The 18,695-nt window shown below is 37.6% G+C and overlaps 1 protein-coding gene across 2 annotated transcripts in view; it reads right to left on the bottom strand.

Annotated features, from left to right (window-relative positions):
- TXLNB (taxilin beta) overlaps positions 1–9,611 on the bottom strand; it is a 36,615-nt gene extending 27,004 nt beyond the window's left edge. The window contains exons 1-2 of one of the 2 annotated variants that reach the window (XM_070932671.1): positions 9,519–9,611; positions 2,229–2,667 (exon numbers count right to left, since the gene is read on the bottom strand). In XM_070932671.1, the coding sequence (XP_070788772.1) occupies positions 2,229–2,658 (430 nt within the window). In that variant the 5' untranslated portion in view covers positions 2,659–2,667; positions 9,519–9,611. Of the gene's footprint in view, positions 1–2,228; positions 2,703–9,518 lie in introns of both variants that reach the window. The other variant, XM_070932672.1, reaches the window with a different exon arrangement.
- Between the last annotated feature and the right edge of the window lie 9,084 nt (positions 9,612–18,695).

Genomic DNA, 18,695 nt, shown 5'->3' with positions numbered 1-18,695 from the left:
TTATGTGTGTATAACCCTTGAATATTGTCTAATCTCGATAATGGGTTTTTGAAGGAGAACGGCTTTGACATTTGGGAGTGTTTTTTTGACTCTCAGCTGTCACTGGATTTGCAAGCAGCAGCTGTGGTAAGGGTTGTGTTTGCACAACTTTTGGTTGATACACAAATTAAAAACCCCTTTGAGTTGGTTTGACTTGATGACAATTATCCATGTCCCAACAGAAGAGAATTATATATAGGTCAGCATTGAAGTGTGGAATTCTTGGTGTTCTCTGAACTTGGTTGTTTGCTTGTAGACCTTTCATTATCCAACTAGGCAACTTCATCAGTGCAATGCACTCACATTATCTAATGAAACATCTGTAAACCTGGCTGGTTTATCCCATCGAGGAGGGTTGGGTTGTCTGACTGCCTCTTGTTAAGATTGTTTTTTTTTTTTTTTTTTTTTTTTACTGTTAGTGTTTTTCTGATTCCCAGTTTCATAGTTTCTTAAAACTGTTTTTTTTAAAATTCCAATTATATATTTGGGGTGGTGGTGGATTAGAGTAGCCTATAAGGTCTATTAATAAATAAAACATTTAAAAAATGGGAATTGGTGCAAAATGGGTGGAACAAACCTCTAACACAGGCAGGGCATTAGAAAAGATTATATAAAGCCTACCCTGAAATATCTACTATTAACTAGCTGCCAATCAGTATAATTTATGGTGCAGGGTTTTTTTTTATCTTTAAAAGCCCCAGTGATTTAGGGCCAGAATCTCTAAAGGAAGATACTTTATGGTTTTGCTGAAGATGTCAGTCACTGCCAGAAGTTGGCCATTTAAGATATTCTTCTTCTGAGAAAGAAAGAAAAATTGAATAAAAGAAAAGATATCAATAGAGTAAAATAAAGTTTTAAATCAAATGAAATTTAAGAAAGAGACACGAGATATCAATAAAATAATATCATTATATAAGGTGAGAGAAATATTGTATATTGAAGAATATAAGATATTGATATTGTAACAATTCAGATATTATAGGTAGATGTTATAAAGATGATGTTTGTTGTAAATTGTTTTACTTGCATTTATAAATGTATTATGTGGTTTCTTAAATTAATAAAAATTTTAAAAAATTAAAAAAAAAAAGATATTCTTCTTCTGTACAGATAGTCCTTGATTTACAACAGTTCATTTAGTGACCATTTGAAGTTACAATGGAACTTTAAAAAGTGACATTACCTTTTTTCACATTTAAGCAATGGTGAAATGTAAAATTTGTTACTACAGGTTCTGCGGGTGTGGCTTGGTGGTGGTGGTAGTGGGGTAATGTGACTGGGTGGGCATGGCCAACTTTTTTTTACTTTTTTTTTTTTACTTTTAAAAGCATTTTTTCTACAACCTCTTCAGCTGAAGAGGTTGTTAAAACAATGCTTTTAAAAGGCTCAGCCGAGTTGCCTTATCGTCAGAGGCGGAGCTTCTGCTTTTAAAAGAAAAAAAAGTGTCTGACGATCAGGCTACTCAGCTGGGATCGTCAGAGGCTTTTAAAAGCATTTTTTAAACAACCTCTTCAGCCGAACATTATTGTAAGCCCTTCTAGTTGGTATATAAGCAGAAAGGCAGGGAATGCATTTAACAATAAAAATAAAATAACTATATCCTTTGTTTCACAATGGAGACATTACATAGGAGAAGGTTGCATTATTTAACACATCAAAAGACTGAGAAGGCCAGTGTGATGGAATGGGATATTGAGCTGAGAAGACCTAGATGCAAATTCTTATTCCATCAATGAACTAATTGGGTGATTTTAGTCCTCACTCTTTGATCTTCACCTGATTCAAAGGGTATTGCTGTGGGAATAAAACGAGGCGAGATTCCTATCTGCATTATATCTTGACCTAAGAAATGCAGGATAAATAAACATGAACACACTGGCACATCTGGAGCCCAACATACAAAAGTGTCCATTATTGATCAATTACTACTCAGTCTCATTATTGTTGTTGCCTGAAATTCTAATTTTTCTAATTTTCCAAACATTTCATTTGACAACTGTGAAGCTATCAAAAATGTGCAAGAATGTTTCAAGTAAAAAATGTTGGAAATGTGGAAAAGGTGAAGAAGAGAACACATGGGATCAATGTCAAATGCTGACCTTTTGCAGAGACCCTTGTCATGTTTTTCCTGATACAAGCAATGACTCACATTTAAATTCCACATTTCAGTTACACAAACAACTACTTGCCTAATCCTTTCAGGATTTTCTTTTCCAGTTTTTGTTCTTTCGGAATACTGGCCTCCTTTAATCCAGAGGCATCCCCCAAAGGGACCTGTTCTTTCTCAGCCTCATCATGGCCATCCTCATAGTCCCCATCTTCGGGACTGAACGATTCGCCTTTCTCAGCTCCGTCTGTTGCTTTCGTATTCCCTTCCTCCACCAGACAGGCAGCTGACCCGTAGGTTTTAATGATGTCTTCCAGCTGTTGACTCAGCTCCTCAGATAGATCACAGAGCTTTATTTCAGGCTGAGCCTGGGCTGTGTTCTCAGGGGACTGAGGGAGTAGTGCCTCACTTGCTCTCCCGAAGCCATTCTGAGAAGGCAGATCTTCAGGGTTGTTTGCAGAAGGCGATTGTTGCTGTTCAGGCTGGCCACTGGTGCTTTGGTCATCATCCATGCTGGATACCTGACAGCAAAGAGAGCTCAGTTTTAGACAAACACCTGGAAGATTGCAAGAGGCAAAACAATTGATGAAAGAAGTAGGCAGTTTTAGCTTTCTTTTCACAAGTGGTAATAGAAAAATTATTTATAGACAGGTTTATTTAAGTATTTCCAGTATTTTCTACACTTCTAAGGCAGTAGTGAAATCCAATTTTTTTTACTACTGGTTTACTACTGGTTTTTACTACTTACTACTGGTTGCTGGGCATGGTAGGGGAAGGATACTGCAAAATCTCCATTCCCTCCCCACTCCTGGGGGAAGGATATTGCAAAATCCTCATTCCCACCCCACTCTGGGACCAGCCAGAGATGGTATTTGCCGGTTCTCTGAACTACTCAAAATTTCCGCTGTCAGAACCTGTCAGAACCTGCTGGATTTTATCCCTATTCTAAGGTAATAGCAACTGTACAATCTCAGTAAATATAACATCACAATGAAAAGAGGAAATGTTTCTCTCCCAAGAGCCCAATAGATATAATCTTATCACAGCTTTGTCTAACTAGGTAGCTTGCACATGGGCTGCACTTGAATTCCTACCCAGCACGAACATTGTGTGAACACAATTGAAACGGGAGCACAACAGGGTTGTGCTCCTGTTCCTTCCCTCAGCTCTTGTCCACCTAGCAGTTTGAAAGCATTCACACATGTGAGTAGATTAATAGGTACCTTTGTCAGAAGGTCGCAAAAGGTGATCACATGATCTCAGGACACTGCAACCATCTTAAATACATGCCAGTTGCCAATAGGTAGAATGCAGTATTGGAGGCTAATTCTGCCAACTACCAATTCTGCAGTTCGAATCTGACCAGCTCAAGGTTGACTTAGCCTTCCATCCTTCCAAGGTGGGTAAAATGAAGACCCAGATTTGTGGGGACAATATGCTTGATTCTGTAAATCACTTAGAGGAGGCTATAAAGCACTATGGAGCGATATATAAATCTAAGTGCTATTGCTATCACTTTGGTGGGCAGTTAACAACATTCTGTGCATCTTTGGCATATAGCCATGCTGGCCACATGACCACAGCAGGAAGAAAATTACCCCCACACTTGGACCAGAATGATACCATGGTCAGGGGTATTGAAAGCTGCTAATACATCATCCCCATCTTGGCTCCGCCATAAATCATCATATAAAACATCCTGAACCCTGACTGAATTTAATCCAGATAATCTGCTTCCTCCAGGAACCTCTGAAATTCCAGCCTCACTTGGAAAAACTCCAACAATCTTCCCAAAAAAAGGAAAGGTTGGAGACAGGATGAAATTCATCTAAATAATTGGACCTCTTGAGGATGGGGTATACCACAGCCTTTTTCAAGGCCTTCAGTACCATCCCTCTCTCAAAGAGGCCACCATTTGAATCCCATGATAGATGACTGCCTAGCAGGGGTGAAATGCTCCCGGTTTGGACCGGCTCGGGCGAATAGGTAGCGATGGCGGCAGGCAGTTCAGAGAACCGATAGCAAAAATCCCTGCCCCCACCCTCTATGCCCAGCTGAGCCGCGCGATCCTCAGAACCTTTTTTCCTCTTTAAATGGCTCTGACGAGCCAAGCTCTGATGATCCGAGCTGAATTGCCTGCTAACTAGCAAAAATCCCTCTCCCCCCTGCCCCCCCCCCCGCCTCCAGCTTGCTTACCTTAGCTGCTGGTTGCAAGGCCTGCTTCGCTTGCTGTAATATCTGCAATTCATTGCATCAGCAAGCAATTGAATCTCCCTGCCTACAATCAAGCTCATCGGTGAGCAGCTCTATCTGCCTTCCTGCCTGCCTTGCAGGGGTCTCCAACCTTGGCAACTTTAAGACTTGTGGACTTCAACTCCCAGCAAAGCTGGCTGAGGAATTCTGGGAGTTGAAGTCCACAAGTCTTAAAGTTGCCAAGATTGGAGAGCCCTGTTCTATTGGGTAAGTTTTTTCCCCCTTTGGGAGCTTTAAAAAAAAAGTTAATTGGGGTTTTTTTTAGTTGTTCTTTTTTTAGACCTAGCCATTTAAAGTTTAGGAAGTTTTAAATTTAGCTGCTTTTATATAAAAATAAAAATAATAATAAAAAATAATATTTGTGCAGCTTTCTGAGATTTAGTGTGTTTCTGTAGTGTTTCACTCTAACTACACAAACACACAAAATCTCACAAAGCTGTATGTGGAATTTTGTGTGTGAAAGTGTGAAAGTTGGTTTTTTTGGGCTTTTTGTGGCTGTGTGAGGTTCCTGCTTGTTGCAGGTGCCATTTTGGATCTAGCACAGCTGCTTTTACATTGTGGGTGAGCCTGTTGTGTTGTGTTTTGTAGGTTAAAAAAGGGCAAAGAAGTGACATTGACTTGGCCACGTCCATCCAGTCACCTTACCACCAAGCCCCGCCCACTAATTAAGCCACGCCCACAGAACCCCTAGCAAAGAAAATTAGATTTCACCCCTACCGCCTAGCCACCTTCAACAAGTCAAGCAACAAACATGTGGCCAAGCTAACAACATAAAGAACCCTGCTTATTTCTTCAAGAGTCATTAACTCCAATTCATATCAGATTACACTACCAGACTATGACCCTAGCACCTTGGCTGGGTATGCCCAATGGGAATTCAGCTCTGATGTCTTTAAAGAAAGCACAGAATACTCTTCCATACAACGGCTTAAATTATTCTTTCCTGATGTTGAATGTAATCAGAAATAGACTACTCTGTACCAATCACATAGCTTTAAAAGAACACCAGCATGGCCATTCTTCTCTCACAACAGTTCCATCTTTTTCCTTTTTTGTTATTGATTTTAAAATACTTTTTTTTCAATGTGTAAGGTGGTTTTTTTGTATGTGTGCTTCTTATTGCTGACTCACAAGAAAAATGCCTTGCACTGAAGTACACCATTGGAAAGGTGTCCTCTCTGTAACATGTATGTTTCTAGAATGACAAGGCCTGCTATTTAAGCCTCTGATTTGGGATTCCCCACCCCCCTCCAGAATGTACAAAATAACTTCTTTGTTTTCCTTCAGAACTCTATAAAAGGGAGAACCCAGAAGATTAATTCTTCTGATACCTATGCTTGTGACATTGTTTGTCCATGTCAGTGAGGTACAAATACCACTCTATAAAGCCTTCGTAAGACCACACCTAGAATACTGTATCCAGTTTTGGTCACCACACTATAAAAAAAATAGATTGAGACTCTAGAAAGAATGCAGAGAAGAGCAACCAAGATGATTATGGGACTGGAGGCTAAAACATATGATGAACAGTTGCAGGAACTCCTTCTCTCTATTGAAGAGAAGGACCGGGGAGACATGATAGCAGTGTTCCAATATTTGAGGGGCTGCCACAAAGAAGAGGGGGTCAAGTTATTTTCCAAAGTACCTAAAGGCCATACAAGGAATAATGGATGGAAACTGAACAAGGAGATATTCAACCTGAAAATATAGAAACTTTCTGACAGTGCGAGCAATCAACCAATGGAACAGCTTGCCTTCAGAAGTTGTGGGAGCTTCACCACTGGAAGCTTTCAAGAAGAGACTGGACTGCCATCTGTCAGAAATGGTATAAGGTCTCCTGCTTGGATGGTGGGGGATGTTGGATTAGATGACCTACAAGGTCCCTTCCAACTCTGTTAATCTGTTATATGGTTTATGGCAATTGCATAATAGTCTAGCATCTGCAGTAAACCACGTTTCTTCTCATCCCATCAAGTAGCAATTTCTCACTAGGTGGTGATCTGTCAGCTTTTGGGTTTCAATAGTCAGAGAATTAAAACAGTTCAAATCCGTTTCATAACAAAAGTGAATTTGGATACCCTGATATATGTGAATTATGGACATGTGTATATTGTATTAATGAATTCTATAAAGACTTTTAAATGTTACTTTGGTCCAAAGGATTGTGTGTTGCACTGTCTTAAATGAAGAATGAATCTGACACATTTTCTGGGATGAAGCCAGTTGCAGCAGAGTTTCACTCTGCCTAGGAAAATAGAAACTGATGGTACTTTTGCTGTTTGCATGCTTTCTCAAACTAAATCAATGACCCCCTCGGGAAATTGTTACAAAATCTGTGTATTCCAGGGAAACAAATGCTTTTCTGCATGAGTACCACAGTAGTAGTTTGCTAGGTTATGTTCAGTGAAAAAGGAAATTCAAATCAGTAGAAACTCTGAATGCTCGTGATTTCAGATAGTTCAGAGAAGCAGCATTAAAGCAGAAAGATAAGATGAGAGAAGGGGTTTGATTGCATGCGTATGCCCTTTTCTCTTGACACTGCACTGAGTATGAGTGACTAAACTAGATTTGGCAATTAGCTATCATTTCCCGTTGTGTGAATTGTAAAATGAAGATGGACACTATATGAATACTTGTCATATTATCCCATCTATCATTTTCATATAGAAATATTACAGCTTAGTATAAAAAAATTACTTGGCAATAATTACCCTGGTTTGAAATCTTTTTCAGAATTCTATTGCATGGAGTATTAGGAAAAAGGCATTGCTAGAGTTGTCTCTCATCCAGAGTAACACTGTATTAACGATAAAATGGCTGAGTAAAACAGAAATCTCACTGAACAGGGGAGCAATTTGCTGTACAGAAATATGGGTATGTATGTTTGTGGGTCTGTATATATTTAATATATACCCACCCACAATTATATTGTGGATTTGGGGAGCAAGAAACCTTGATGGAGCATTGGAACTATCAGTATATCACAGGTTGTATTTACAGTACACTGAAGTCTCCAGTTTAAGATAGCTGAACAGCATGAAGTACAATGGCTAAAATTAGGAAGTAAGTTTCTTCACATACTTGGTTTGGTATTGAACAAACATCCAATTGCTTTTCAAAGAACCGCAATGATACACCTTTTGTGATCTTGTATTATCAGTTTCAGAGTTCTGGTTTTGGATAATGCACATCAAAGGAAGTATGACTGTAAAATTCATTAAAGTTGGAAATCTTTCTTTGCATATGAGAAGCCAGATGTGAGTTTTTGTTAGGAAGATGGTAGAAAACATTGCCTAGTTTTCCTTGTGATTTCATGTTTGATAAAACAGAAGCCAATCACAATCATTTTTGGCAAGCCACAATAGTGAGGACATGCAAAAGAACTCTTGTTTCATATATTCTGATATGCCATGGTTTGCTGTATCAAATGGTTACTTTACTAAACAAATCACATCATGGCTTAGCATAATGTATGAATCCAACTCATCCCCTGGTTTGACCATTATTAAAAAAAGGCAGGTTACATATACTGAAGATCTTGAGGTAACACCGTATGGATTGCATATAATGATGCCAATTAAACAGGGTCTTATCATGAATATGAACACAAAGTTTATGAACATTCTTTACATACACACATGTGTGTGCGTGCACACGCGTGCCTGTTCACCATGCAATAATATCATCTATAGTAAATATACAAACAGGGGATATAATAGGAAGAGTGATGTGGAATCTGTGGTCTATTTGTTGGCAGCAAAGCCAGTTAGTGATTTTAAACTATTTTAGATGCTTTTTGGAGCCGGAAGAAAATAATACTAGAAATAAAATGTTCAGCTTTAGGCCATGCATCTGTTTACTGATCTTTGTATGATGCTATCATAAAATATGCTTTTGGACTATAGTGTTAGTCACATGTGCCTAGTGTGCTTTTCAGGGTGATACAGCTGAATTTTGTTTACTACTAAAGCAACACCTGTTTAAGAACTTTTTTCTTTTTTAAAAAGGTTATTCTAAATTCAGTGATACTTTTTTCTATTATATTGTTACTCTATCAGTACTTCCTGTTAATAGTTACTGAACACCATGTTTTCTTAATAAATATAAAAATGACATTAAGCCTTAATGTCATTTTTATATTTATTAAGAAAACATCTTAACATGTTTTCTTCCTCTTTATAGTAGAGATATGTTTTACAAAATGTCCTTCTCCTTGTCACAAGGACTTTTTCACACTAAGACAGTTTAAGAGTTTGCCTATTTTTAGATCTTGGCTCTCCATTCCCTTCCACTCAGTAGATCTCTCAGAAAGACACACAACACCTGCTCTAAAGTCACAAGCTATTTTCAGCCTAACCAAGAAAGGATGTTAGGGATCACACTGGAGACTGTCTTTACTATTTACATTTACAAAACACACACCAAATATTTGAAAAGTTGTGTCTACTTAGAAGCCAACTCCACCGAGATGAAATTGAGCTTATTCTCCAGGTAATCAGTAGATTACATTAGTTAGCTGGTACCAATTAAAATGGAAGCATTACCAAGACTAAGGCATTACTCTCTCTCTCTCTCTCTCTGTGTGTGTGTGTGTATGTGTTTGAGGGGAGAGTTATACACAAGCTTCCAGCCTTTGTTACTGCTTGCTCTCAAACATGAAAAACCCAGTTTTCTATCAATTCTTTGAACTATCATAGTTTATTTCAAAAACTGTTGGAAAACACCTACTAAACACAATATTTATAACAAATTCAGAACATTTCAGTTGCAATAAAAAGACCATTTCAGAAAATATAACACAAGACTACTCATACTTTAAGTTAATCATGATAATGAGGATTCAAATGTCCTTGTCAATAACCTCATGGTTTTCCTATTACATGCAAAGGACCTTCTTTGCATTCTACTTTAAACTCCTTTTCTTCTAAAATATCAACTTTGCTTTCTTGTTGAAAATTTCAGCCAGGCTGATAATCTTTCACATGGACTCCCATGCTTTTATCTGCTAAGTATTTAAAGTATAGAAAATGATACTGTATAATAAAAAGACCATCCCATAGCCTCCTTTTCTCACTATCACAAACAAACAAACAAACAAACAAGGATTTGGCACACTTACCTAGAGGGCAAAACAAGACGACGAAGAAAATGATAAGAGAAGGCCCCAAAGGAACACTCTGATTACATAGAAGGAAAGAAGGAGGAGAAAGAGGAGTAAATGACAGCCGGCAAATACACACCCAAGTTTGAAAGCAATCTTCCAATCCCACATGCCAAAATGAAGAGAGCGCTCAATTGGGCTTCAGCAGCTGCACAAAATGTAGGAGGAATTTCAGCAGGTGCACCTTATCACACACTACACAGAGAAAAATGTTACTAACCAAAAAGCTTTTTTTGCACTTTGAGGACCAGACTCTTCTTGTCTGTAACTGGCTCCTGGGTCCCCCCCCACTTTTCTTTTCCTATGGTATAGCTTATGGAAATACTGAGATTGTGTCCAGACAAGAGTTTTACTTGTGATTAATTTAATCTTGGTTTGTAATTAATTGGATTTTCAGGGTCTGCCTAACGTAATAAACTAAATTGACCACATAAAGTCAGAATTCCAGAATCTGTTCAGCTAAAATATGGTTGGCTAGTTTGTGGTTCAATGTGTTATGGTAAGCTAACCAATGGGGAATTATGCCTTAGAACACGTGTGTCAAACGTGCGGCGTCACGTCATCACCTAATGTAGTATGATGTTTTTCCCCTTCGCGGAACTGGGGTGGTCATGGCCTGCGCATGACGCATCTGGCACCTGGGCCGCCAGTTTGACACCCCTGCCTTAGAAGATAGGCTGTTGTTCATGGGTGTTACCATCCTGAATAGATCCTCAGAGATCCAAGTAACATGTATATACCTACCCCATGCATGCATCTTCATTAGTTCTTAGGATTAAACGCAGAGATACGTTACTTCATTGTAGTATAAAAAAATATCAACTCCTCCTATGGCCAGTTGGTGAACAATTGAAGGAATTTCAAAAGTTCTATCCTGCATGTTTCCCTATCTTGTTTCTAGTCCCCATGACCTTCTTCCTTCCCAGATTCCATTAGTGCATTTATATTGGTAAAAAGGTAAAGGTAAAGGTTCCCCTTGCACATTTGTGTTAGTCATTCCCGACTCTAGGGGGTGGTGCTCATCTTTGTTTCAAAGCTGAAGAGCCAGCGCTGTCCAAAGACATCTCCGTGGGCATGACTAAATGCCAAAGGTACACAGAACGCTGTTACCTTCCCACCAAAGGTGGTCCCTATTTTTCTACTTGCATTTTTTATGTGCTTTTGAACTGCTAGGTTGGCAGAAGCTGGAACAAGTAACGGGAGCTCATCCCGTTATGTGGCACTAGGGAGTCGAACCGCTGAACTGCCGACCTTTCGATGGCCAAGCTCAGCATCTTAGCCACTGAGCGGTAAAATTCCATAAATGCTCAAGGAAGGAAGACCGTTTGGAGTCAGCATTTTAAATACTGCAGGAAAAGAAGCAATACTTTTCCTTTCCTATTCGCTTGATCATTTAAGGTTAATCCTCTGTGTTCAATTAAAAAAAATATAAAAATAAAAAAACCCAGCCACATTTGCATATTCTCTAAAAGAGGTATACATTGGTATATACTGTACATAGGGTCTTCTGATGTGCCATTAGTGGGGTATGTTGATGTAGTATACATTGTACCACAGTGCAATAAAAAAAGCTGGAAATGGTTTCTCCATCTCCCTGACATTATTATGAAACCTTAATTTAATCGATTCCCATTTAATGGACAAAATGCACCTTCAGACCTCATCCACAAAGTTTTTCAATACCCTTGATATAACTTAAGCCATTTCTATCATAATTATTACTTGATTTTGTATGTGTTTTCCATTATACAAATGATATAAACACGTCAACTGTGTAATTATGCAAATGATATTTATTTCTTAAATTCAGATTTAATGAATTCTTTCCCCCAAAATGGCCCATTAAACTGAGGTGTTATCACATTAAACATACAAAAAGTGAAGCACAAGTCAAAGAAATGCCACAAAACCTCAGAAATCTTTTCTTGACCAGCTAAAATGTATCATACTGTGACTTTGTTAGGAAAAAATGATGGATAATTCTAGTTACAATATTAGAGTAGAATTGAGACGATCCTTTTAAATCTCCTCAAGAATGTGAACTTCCCTGAGTATCTTTAGGCCAGGGGTAGACAACTATGGCCCCTTTATGACTTGTGGACTTCAACTCCCAGAATTCCTGACAGAGCATGCAAAGAGCCTAACTTCCCTCAAAGGTTTGTTTTGAAGATAAGCTATCATTTACAACTGCTAAAACAAGTTTCCCTCAGTTGGGCTGCACTGACAGATACCTAGTCTGTTCAAATAGAAACTTGTTTCTTCCAAGCTTTTCTGCCAAGTGTCCCCAATATTCATGCATGCTACTAAACGGCTTTATTCATTGTAGCATATTGCATCACAAAGTGGCTAACTACAGTTAAGTGTAGTGTGCTGTGCAAAGACAAGCCCTTAACATAAGTGTGTTAAGGAAACCCATAAGACTGGGTTAACTATAAAGGGGGAAATTGTATGTCATTTAATCAACTTTTGACCCATTTTTTGACTTGTAGCACCCAATTTGAAGCACCCAATTTATTTATTTGTTTGTTTGTCAAACATTTACAAGATAGCAGGTATAAGTATGAACATGGACATGAATGAAGGAAATGAATACAAATAAATGGGGACAGTAGGACAGGGACGGTAGGCACGCTGGTGCGTTTATGCATGCCCTCTTATGAGCAATTATGAGCAAAGAAAATGTTTTGGCTTAGAAATGTAGTCTTTATATCTCCAAGATACTGTTCCAAGTTCTTACAGAGCGACTGAATCCTAGAATGTAAGGGATGGAAAGGATCTGGGAGAACATTTCTTAGCATCTGGAACAAACTATGATGATGCCAAAATGATGCCATTTATCCCAAACTAAGCTCTATTCAAATGGTCAAGTATAATTAGAGTATATTTTCTCCATCAGATACTTGCAGTATAAGAGAATATTATCAGCCAAAATGAAACCAAATTTAGAACTGGTGAAAGCTGATTTATTTATCACGTTTCAAACACTTGCTTTCTCAAAACTGCTCAGGGTAGCATACATGCGTTGCTGAAATAGCTCAGAGCAGTCATGTGAGAAAGGGGAAGCTGAAATAGATTGGCCCCATCATCTTCATGAACTAGTAGAATTTTGAAAGCAAGTGTCCAAGTGTCTGAAGCCCAGCAAACCAAGTTAATTACTTCTATCAGTCATGCTGTACTATTTTAGAAGAGCAGTTAATGTTAATTTAAAATGAACAAAATTAATTTTCTTACAGTGAGTCTTTCTATATCTATGCAAAGAGTGTAAAGGGCTGACAGATTAATCATTTATCTTATCACATTACAAAATCTTGTTTGTTTTAAGTTGTTGCTATTTTCCATTTCTCTGCATGAAATCAGCTGAAATTGGTTAGGGTACTAAAACGATCAGGGTACTGAACTGTATTTTAACTGTATTTCAAATATGGCCAGAAATTCTGCAAACTGTACATCATAATGCTGATTTCCCTCTATGTATCTGAAACCACTTATCTCTGCTCCAGTGGCCCTGTATGTTGAGAACAGTGCTGGTATATGCTTGCAAATGGTCTTTTTGTTCTCTGTAAATTGTGCTTGATTATGATTCCACATCTTGTGAAATTATGTAGATAAGTCAGGAGCAATAAGCTTCTATGCAGAATTCATAATATTTCCATTTCCAAAGGAAAGCAAGAATTCTAGTAGTTCACTTCGTACAATCATCTTCAAAGTAGCAGATAAGTGCATAGCACTAAGACATAATGATTGTACACATGTGAATTGAGCTTACATTTCTATGCAAAAAATTCCCACAGTTTGCACAATTGCTATGATCTTGAATATTTCTCCTGAATACTACGTTAGACTGTAACTGAAGCAGATAAAGTATTTATGGCAGCCATATTTCTTCTCTTGCTGCTTTTCCCCATGTTTGGAAAATCTTTTACCTTTGACTGGTTAAAGGTTCTTATACAGTAGTGGCCAAAATTGTGGAAACCTTTTGCGAAAAGTGTGTTTTCTAAAACTAGCTAATAAAACCACTTTTTTTGGAGTAGTACCATAAAATTATATATCAATGGAAAGGTAATTTAATCAAGAATGTAATGCAATAACCTTTATGAAGGATTTTCTATTATAATAGCAGTTACAGTATAAAGAAGAAAAGTGAAAAATGAGATACACAAAAATTATCACCATGCCAGTTAATAGTTGGGTAACCTTTAGCATGAATTATGGCCTTACAATATCTTCCCATGGAGTGAACCAAGTCTTTTAATTCTGCAGCTGTTATAATGTGAAACCAAGATTGAATAATTGCTTCTATTAGCTGGGTTTTATTGCTGGGTTGCTTCTGACTAACAAGTTTCTTTAGTCGGCTCCATTTATTTTCAATTGGGTTAAGGTCTGGGCTATTCCCAGGCCATTCCAGCAGTGGAATACGATTATCTTGAAACTCCCCCCCCCCAAAAAAGTGGTGTTATTAGCCATCAAACCTCAAAAATACACTTTCCCCAAAAGGTTTCCACAATTTTGGTCGCTATTGTAATATCAAAACCTTGCAAACATTGAATTGACTTAATAAAAGTAATTCTTGGCTCAATATATTTCACTCAGAAAATGATACTTTCAGAGGCTATCTGAAAAAACAGCATCCAATATCTGTAGGTTTTCTTAAAAAGAATATGACAAGCATTTGTAAAAATAATGCATTACAAGAGATGTTACTTTTCTAACACATGGCTTGGAATATATTTATAGGAAAAAAGGTATGGAAATTTTCCACAGAGGATGATCTTGTAAGCCCATAGAAATGAGTAATGCCTTCTGAATGTTTTACAAATTAAAGACAGGAATATAGACTAGGCAAAGGAAATGTAGTTCAGAAAGAATTCCACTAGAAAAAATAATTCATAGAAATATGCTTATACATTTCATTAACTATTGAAATTCATTGTGGTCCATTAAAATTTAAACCATAATACATTTAAGATGACATAAACTTCAGTGTTGTTTGTTGACTATTAATCATAAATTCAAAGAGTTAGAAGGGGCCAGGTAACAATACAAAAACCAATTGAATGATGGAAGAAACCAGAAGCATCGCTGTGAGACTGACTGGAAAAATAGCGGGCTCTGATGAGCTCTTCAAAAATCCAGCCGGCAAACCGCTGTCGGAGGGTCTTTGGACCAGAACCATCCTGTAGGGACAGTGAAGAAGAAGAGGTGCCTTGGACAGCCAAGAGGAACAGGCAAGTTCCTTAAAAGGTTGGAGGCTGCTCCTTGAACCGGCGGCGGGGGTGGCGGCCATTGAAAAATGACTGCTCTGAAGCTGGGGCAACTGGACTAAGTTTTTTGTGTAGAAGCGGTATCTGAACAGAGTGCTGGTACTGGTGAGTGATTGGCCAGATAAAAAAGAAAATTTTTAATAACTTTAAAAGGTGTCCCAGAGCGGAAATGAGCAGCTAATTGGCACTTGGGAAAATTAATGGAGGGAGAAGAACAAAGAAGAGGTAAAAATATCAAAGCCCAAGAAAGAAAATTTTACAACTGGATTTAAACTTGGATTTGGAGAAATTAAAAATAATAAAAGAAAAAGAAACCCAAGGGAAAGTACTTTTTATGTGGATTAAAAATATTTTTGAAAGTTTTGACATTTGAATGAGAAGAACAAAGAGGAAGTTAAAATACCAAAGCCAAAGAAAGAAAATTTTATAACTGGATTTAAAATTGAATTTGGAGAAACTAAAAATAATAAAAGAAAAAGAAACCTGAGGAAAAGTACCCTCTATGTGGATTTAAAATATTTTTGACAGCTTTGATACTTAGTTGGTCTGAGAGTATTGTGGATTTGAGAGACACATCTGCTGGCAGAAAGAGAGTACTGCAATATTGGTTGGAAGATAGAAGAGAAAATAACAGCTGTGACCTTAACCAATAAAAGTTAATTCAGAAACTGTGAGAACTTTTAAGGAGTATCTGTTTTTCTGAACTGCTTCATTTTGACCTCAATGGTTGTGGAAGATAACAAAGCTTTAACTTGGAGTGGATTGGATAAATATTTGAAATTGGATACTATTTGGAATTAAAAAGAGACTATATGGACTTTAAAATTTTAATTAAATATAAATTAAAAGTTTTAACAATTTTTTAAATTGACAATATGGATATGTGAGGAATTAATTGAGATGTTTAAAAACATGCGTGAATCATTAAAGGGTAATAAAAAGTCAGAAATTTTGCTGGAACACACAGAACAGGAAAAAGAGAGCATAAATGAGGAGCAAGAAGGAATTGAATGCAAAAAGCAGTTACATGATTTCACTGGGATTAACAGTGGCAAAAAAAGAGTGGATAGGAGGGAATATTCCCCCAAAAAGAATCAATCAAAGGGAAAAGAAGGAAAGAGTGGAAAGAGATTAGGAGAAAGCTTGGGAAGAATTAATTGAGTAATATATTTAAAAGTGAGAAAAAGGATTCAGGAGAAAAGATATAATAAATACAAAAAGAAAAAAAGAAAAAGAAGAAGTTAAAAGAATGGGATAAAAGGAGGAAATTATTAAGAAGTGGAATATTGGCAAGACTAAGAGAAAATGGTTAAAAAGGGGAAGAATAGTGGAAAGGAGGAAGGGAAATAAGGTACATATTAGTAGATTTAAGGGAACTGTATTAATATTATTAATTGTGGATGGTCAATTAAGTTAAAGGGTTTTAATGTAAGAAGTGAATATGATGATGTATATTGCTTATAGCAAAACAGAATAGCAGATGAAATATGAAATGGCAATTGAGTTTAATTATGAAGACAAGTTAAATTAAGAGACAAAACTGAAATGTTAAAAAAGTGGGATGGGGATTTTGAAAAATATATGCTGTAAATGAAGAAATAAGATAATTAATTGATGTTATTATAAGAAATTAGGAATTAAGGATGGATAGTGATACTGTTTATGTGTTATGTATTAAGAAGAGATTAAGATAAGATAAAGAAATATGGAAAAAGAATATTATGGCCAAAATTGGAAATATATAAAATGTACTTGGGGGAAAAGAAGCAGATGACAAATGACATGGTGAAAAATGATGAATTTGTGATAAAGAATTATATAAAAGGAATGAATATGGAAAAAGCGGGAAGATTGGAATAGTTTATAAAAATTAATATGTATAAGATGTGACCCAGTCGACACTCTGTTCATAAAATATGTATAATAAAAGAAAATTTTTAATAAAACTTGTTTACAAAAAACAAACAAACCCTAATTGAATGATGTCTTTTTGAGTAACCTGGTTCACTGTTGAACTATTTTTTACTGTGAGTTTTAATTTTTCTAACATTAAATTAAATTCTTCCTTTCTATAACGTTAGTCCGTTATTCTAAATCTTGCACTCTGAAATGTTAATGAATATACTGAAGAATAAAGAACACAGGACTGATTCTTGCAGCACAACGTTTGATATATCACTTCAATTTAATGAGGAACCATTGGTGAGCACTCTTTGAGTACAGCTTCTGAACCAACCATATATCTGTTTAATTATTGTAGCCAGCCCACTTTTAGCTAGCTTGCTGATCAGCATATCATAGGGTACTTTGTGAGATGCTTTGCTGTAGTTTGAAGATATTATATCTAGGCTTTTCCAAAATAGATTAAAGAAGTTACATGATCAAAAATGGATAAGATTAGTCTGAAAAGACTTGTTTTTGACAAATGCTAACTTATCTGATAATTTTTATTATGGTCGATGCCCTTACAGATTGAGTTCCTTATAATCTGCTCTAGATTATAAGGAACTCCAGTTGTCTATGTCAGAGTAACTGGTCTGTAGCTTGCTGGTTCTTCCTTCCCGCCTTTTTTGAAGATGGGGACAGTTTCTCTGTTGTGCCTGCCTGTCTCCATCCTTTCCCTCCACACTAAAGGTAAACTGAGGCCACAACCACACAGCTATTTTAACATAGTACTCTTTGTCCTGGAGGCAGCAGAAAAATATGATGTACAAAATCTTGCTGACCCTTCATTATACCTTTCCTATGTACTCAGGTTGGACTAGATGACCTCCAAGATCCCTTCCAACTCTGTTACTGTTACTTCAGAACAGATCCATGTTGTGCTACTGTCTGTACAGTTTTAACATACCACATTCTAATGGCCAGGATTGGTGGTTCTCTGGGCTGAACTTCCAATCCCACCTAAACTCATCTACTATGTGAAAACCTTTGTCCAACTAGCATGCTCAGTGCCCTGACCACATGCTGCAATTTTTCCTTTCTTGCACCATGGACCACTTCTTTTTTTTAAATTGCTTGAAACTGTAGGCCAACAGTTTGACCTATCAAACTATCAACCGTTAGGTGGCAGCAAAAGGTTACAGTTTGTTGTACCAGATTGGATCCTGTAACTTTGTTGTATCTCTTGGCTGCCATCTAGAGGTTGTGCAGTCACCAGATAAATAGTATTGAAGGAAGGGGTTTGACTGTATGGATCGGGGTGAATTCCAGCAGGTTCTGACAGGTTCTGGAGAATCAGTAGCATAAATTTTGAGTAGCTTGGAGAACCAGCAAATGCCACCTCTGGCTGGCCACAGAGTGGGGTAGGAATGGAGATTTTGCAATATCCTTCCCCCAGGAGTGGGGAGGGAATGGGGATTTTGCTGTATCCTTCCCCTGGAGTGGGGTGGGAATGGAGATTTTGCAGTATCCTTCCCAAGCCACACCCCCAAGCCACGCCCACCAAGCCACACCACATCCACCAAGCCACGCCCACAGAACCGGTAGTAAAAAAATTTGGACTTCACCACTGGTATGGATGCTATAAACCAGAGTTCCCCAAACTTTCCAGGTTGGCAGCCTGGAGTGGGGGGGGGGGGAAGAGGGGATGGCTTTGTGGGAGGGGCAGACGAGCAGTTGTTACTTGCATGAATGGTGCCACAAGCTCCTGCAACACTCATGCAAGTGGGGCCCCAAGCCCCCGTGATGCTCTTGTGAGTGAGGCCCAGTTATGAATAGGCTGTAACCCAGTATTGGGCCGCAGCCCTTAGGTTGGGGACCCCTGCTATAAGCGTTACTCGGAATGGAATTTTCTGCCAGGGAGGCTTCAGAAGTATAAAATATGATTACTTCCAAGTATATATATTAATCCAGTTACAGGTTAGTCAATTTC

The sequence above is a fragment of the Pituophis catenifer genome, unplaced genomic scaffold (assembly GCF_029215685.1).
Source record: "Pituophis catenifer annectens isolate HBS135680 unplaced genomic scaffold, rPitCat1.0.hap2 SCAF_1, whole genome shotgun sequence".
Lineage (NCBI taxonomy): Eukaryota > Metazoa > Chordata > Lepidosauria > Squamata > Colubridae > Pituophis > Pituophis catenifer.
This window is presented reverse-complemented; position numbering and strand designations above follow the sequence as displayed.